Genomic DNA, 5,000 nt, shown 5'->3' with positions numbered 1-5,000 from the left:
GTGTGTGTGTACATACAATTTTTTCACATACCTTCCTTTCTTTCAAATCAGTGTCATTCAATCTTTAACTTTAGATGATTAGATTCAAAACTGCTTAGCATTCCCTAAAGGTACAATCCTTAAATTTCTCTTATTAGGTTTGTTATAGGCAACATAGATCCTTTGAAGACAGCATTTTTGCATGTTGGAAGCATTCAAAGTAACAGCGCAGTACCTCACCAGACAAGCTGCACTGGAGAAGCCCTTCGTCAGGTAAGAACTACAGAGGAAATGTTTGTATAATAGAATTTTGCCATTTGTGAAATGTAATTTCTTACTCGATGTATCTGAAAAGCATGGATCAATCCATCCAAATCATGCTGACTTACTGCTGTTTCAGGTTAGTGTTGGGCGACAGTCTATTGTAACTGTGGTAACTAGGGATCATAAGGGAGAAAAAGCAGCTTGTGGTGGTGCAGAAGTCACTGCTACACTGTCTAGGACAAGTTTAGCTGTGCAACGACATGGCTCCAACTCCCCTCGTGCCTCACTCTCTCCACGTGCCTCTAGTAAAAGCCCCTCTGGTTCAAGGGAGGAAGTGTGCCAACCACAAGTGCTTGATTTAAACAATGGTACATATGAAGTTGCTTTCACTGTCCAGTGTGAAGGCACATACTCACTTGAGGTCTTGCTGTATGGCCATCCAGTGAGTGGCAGTCCTTTCACTGTAGCTGCAACAGCTGCCCTAGAAGAGGATAGTGGGAGTAGCCAGCGTTCAGTGCCTCCACATACTTTAGCTAGACAGACATCACATTCAACACAAGTAAGTGCTTTAATTTGGTTGTTGTGAATTATTTTAAATATTTTCAATGATAATTGGTGTATAGTTAATGGGAATAGATGTTGTACACATTTTAATCTTAAGTTTGATTATGTTTTATTTGTTGCTTTATTTTAGAATAGTTATCTTATTTGGAGGCTAAATTATTTCATGCAATTATATTATTTATATATAACAGTGTATTAAACTGCAACCCTTCTTCAGGTAACGTCACGCACCTCCAGAACTTCACGCCGCCCTCTCTCTCACCGGTCATCTTGTTCACGAAGGACAAACCCCATTGAAGATGACATGCTGCTCAGAGTAGGAAGGAGGGGAAGAAATAGGGGAGAATTTGTTAATCCACAGGTAACATAAAACTTGGATAAAATTTTGCTAAAAAATGTTAGCATTGATGAACACTGTACTGTATACCTTGGCATTTGCACAAATTTTATTCTCTGATTCTCTTTTCCAGGGTATCACATACAATTCTATCAAAGATGGTCGCATTGCTGTTGCTGATTCAAATAACCAGTGCATTCAGGTGTTCACCTTAAGTGGAGAATGCAAGTTAAGGTAATGGTTATTCTTTTATAAAGTCCATGTACATGAATTGGTAGGGATATCAGTATATAGCCTACTTGGTCATCATTATTTTTTAGGTTGTTTTTGCTCCTAACTGTAAAAAAATTAAATAGATATTACATTGCTTTTGAGGAGAATGATGCAGTGTCCATATAAGTTGAAGCTTTTTGTTGTTCAAGTAAAAACTAACTTATGACTACATCCCACCAAAGGTTTGGAGTTCGGGGTAGAAGCACTGGTCAGCTGCAGAGACCAACAGGAGTAGCAGCTTTACCAAATGGCAATTATGTTGTGGCAGATTATGAAAACAAATGGATTTCGATTTTTGAACCTTCTGGGAAATATGTCAGCCGTATTGGTAATGGAAAGCTTCTTGGTAAGTTACTGAATTACATTTGTATTGATGTATTTAATTTTAATTATTTTTTTTTATTATATATTTTCATGTTTTTGATGTACAAATAGCCTAAATATTAATCAAGGACAGATTGTGCAAGCATGAAATTTATGAACTATATATATATACAGGCTGTTTATGAAGGTTTATAGTTCAAATAATATGTATTACAAGTCTATTTAGATCATTGTTTCTGGTGTAATGCACCAAAACAAATACAGAGAAGTATGTGTTTGAAACACATATAGACCAATAAACTGTTGTACTGTTTTCCCTTCGGTCAATCACTCTTTTTGACATTTTGCTATCATTAGGCACCTTCTCAGAATCCAAGTCTTTTGTCATAGTAGAATGTAACTACAACAAATGTACAATAAGGCTCTCACAAGTCAGAAATTTAGCACCAATTCTAAATACAAGAACCCTTTGTTTTTCTAGCTTCTTAAAATGCAGAGGGAGAGTAATGGTTCTTCAAAAAGGCTAAATATAAACTGTTTTCCTTCTCACATATGATGGATACATATCTATAATATCATTATTACTACTTGCAGGACCAAAAGGAGTCTGCGTTGACAACAATGGACACATTATTGTTGTAGACAACAAGGCATCTTGTGTCTGTGTGTTCCAGCAATCTGGTAAATTACTCACCAAGTTTGGAAACCGTGGGACTGATGAGTTTCAGTTTGCTGGACCACACTTTGCAGCAGTTAATAGCAAGGGACAGATTGTGATTACAGATTTCCACAATCATTGTGTCAAGGTAAGACTGCATAGTAAATATGTATAGTAAATATATGAAGGGTTATATACCAATTTTTTTTCAAGTCTTTACACTCAACTGAAACTTCTTGTAACATATGCCACTTAATGTTACCCTTTATTTTATTTTGATGTCAGTATGATATGATGTGAAGACTGAGGACCTTATATTTGCAGGTACTTTATTACCTGAAATTGATTGTTCTTTAATGGAATACTATATTTCATTCCTTTTTTATGATCATATTCAGAGTTTAAAACAAAATGTGCCTCTTATGCAGGTATTGATATGAAGACAGATTATCAAAGCTAAGTTTTACTCAAGTTATATTTATAGCTTCATTTAAAATCATCACTGGAAATAGGTAATTGAAAGTGAACTATGATATCAACCGTAAATTATGAAAATGCATTACCACTCTTACTGTGGTCCTCTATTCATTGGAGCTCATATAGAGCAATAAAATTATAACCTTACTTGACTCTAAAAGACTGAGAACAAGGGTCTGTAGAATGCCTGCCTCTGGTGTTGAGATCAATGCAACTGGTTAGGTCAAGAGAAAATTGGCAAAGGGTAAACTTTTAAAAATGTTCCTGTAGTTGCAAGCAGGATGTATTGCATATACACACATTTGCCTTTTTTATATTAACTTCCCTATTTCCTTTATCAGGTATTTGACAGTGATGGTGACTTTTTATTCACCTTTGGGACCAGTGGTGAAGGCAATGGGCAGTTCAATGCTCCAACTGGCATTGCTGTAGATTCCAATGACAATATCATTGTAGCTGACTGGGGAAATTCAAGGATTCAGGTTAGTTACCAATATTATTTTGGGGCATGTAAAATACAGAATTGCAAATTTAGCCCAAAGCAAGCTTTGCAGTCCAAATTATTATCACTACATGAATAATCAGTGAATTTCTAATTAGTAACTAATATATATTACTTTTCAGGTATTTGATTCCCAAGGTTCGTTTCTGTCCTATGTAAACACACTGGCTGACCCACTCTACGGCCCTCAAGGAATGACCCTCACTCCAGATGGCCATATCTTTGTGGCTGATTCTGGAAACCACTGCTTCAAAGTATACAAGTATCTCCAGTAAACACAGATCTTTTATAATTAGGGTGATCACTTCATTCCTGAGTTGTTTTGAGTGTTACTGTTGTGAATAAGTTTGAATGTTAATTTTTCAGTTTTTGTGACAGTTTGACATTTTTTATTTTGGTGTAATGTCTGAGATTTAATTCCAAGCAGAAAACACATATACAGTCAAAATGAAGATTAAATATGGGCAAAGGGAACTGAATCAAATATAAATGATCATAAGTAGATTCAACATTCCTTATATTATTTTTGTATTGTTACCTTAGGGTTTAATACTTGAAGAGCACTAGAAAATAATATCACTAACCCATCATTGTGTATAGGTTAAAGATAGACCTTTTTTCACATATTGTGCATATTGATTCAAAGTATCACATCCTTAAACACACATGGTTAGTGTTTTGTATGGTTCCTTTTCAAGATAACTTAGTTTTCAGTAGAATTTGTGGGGTGATCAGCACAAGATCTTCATATTTCCAAAAAAGGCTGTGGTGCTAAAGTTCCAGAAAGCTTCTGGATTGATGAACTTCATAATACACAAACCTTATTGTTAGGTAATCATAGACTCTGTAATGTTTATTTCATGTCCAAGTTGTAAAAGATGTTAAGTCGGCTTCCACTATGGAATATATGGTATATATAACTGGACCAGTCTTTCATGCAATAAATCTGCAATTCACATAAGTGGAGGTATGAATAGGGGTATGCAGAACAATCATCCAAGCAGACCTATGTACTGAAATCATGATATCAGATTATTTGACAGTTATTAAATTCTTTTTTATATATCTTGTAATTATCAGTAGAATATTAAAACCCTGTTTCATATATTAAAGGGCCAACACCCCATTTACATCTTTTGATAAAGACTGTAATGAATATTTTTATTAATAAGAAGAGGGATACGTTATTTCTTATATAATGACCAAAATTTATTTTTTAACAATATATAACTTAAAAGATATTTTACAACAATTATTCTTGTTTTAAACATCTGGCTACTTGCAAGAGATACATGCAATTATCTATGTTCATTTTACTGTTTGATAAGTGTTCTCTAATATAAACTTTGTTGGCTTTTTATCATGTAAGGTAAATATAACCTAAAACGTGTGTTTCAATTGTCAAATTATGAATGCTAATGTAATAAGCTTCATTAACAGTCATTGTATGACCATTTCAGTATAAGTGGAAATGACCATAATTCTGACTATGACGTCCCCAGGAAGACAACTTGTATAATAGTAGTTGCTTTGTGTGATCTCTGTAAGTCTGCAAGCTAGACTAAGATGTGTATGAATACTAGTCTGATATGTATAGATTTGTATATATAATGTCATTATGA

The 5,000-nt window shown here is 34.4% G+C and overlaps 1 protein-coding gene across 6 annotated transcripts in view; it reads left to right on the top strand.

Annotated features, from left to right (window-relative positions):
- LOC125030327 (tripartite motif-containing protein 3-like) overlaps nucleotides 1-5,000 on the top strand; it is a 342,478-nt gene that overhangs the window by 337,358 nt on the left and 120 nt on the right. For all 6 annotated transcript variants that reach the window (XM_047620301.1, XM_047620300.1, XM_047620299.1 and 3 more), the window contains 8 exons: nucleotides 138-252; nucleotides 380-802; nucleotides 1,025-1,168; nucleotides 1,278-1,378; nucleotides 1,600-1,763; nucleotides 2,336-2,547; nucleotides 3,218-3,358; nucleotides 3,501-5,000. The exon at nucleotides 3,501-5,000 is cut by the window's right edge and continues 120 nt beyond it. In XM_047620301.1, coding sequence (XP_047476257.1) covers nucleotides 138-252; nucleotides 380-802; nucleotides 1,025-1,168; nucleotides 1,278-1,378; nucleotides 1,600-1,763; nucleotides 2,336-2,547; nucleotides 3,218-3,358; nucleotides 3,501-3,653 — 1,453 coding nt within the window. In that variant the 3' untranslated portion in view covers nucleotides 3,654-5,000. The remainder of the gene's footprint in view (nucleotides 1-137; nucleotides 253-379; nucleotides 803-1,024; nucleotides 1,169-1,277; nucleotides 1,379-1,599; nucleotides 1,764-2,335; nucleotides 2,548-3,217; nucleotides 3,359-3,500) is intronic.

Source organism: Penaeus chinensis, chromosome 11 (genome assembly GCF_019202785.1).
Source record: "Penaeus chinensis breed Huanghai No. 1 chromosome 11, ASM1920278v2, whole genome shotgun sequence".
In the NCBI taxonomy this organism is placed as follows: Eukaryota; Metazoa; Arthropoda; class Malacostraca; order Decapoda; family Penaeidae; genus Penaeus; species Penaeus chinensis.
This window is presented reverse-complemented; position numbering and strand designations above follow the sequence as displayed.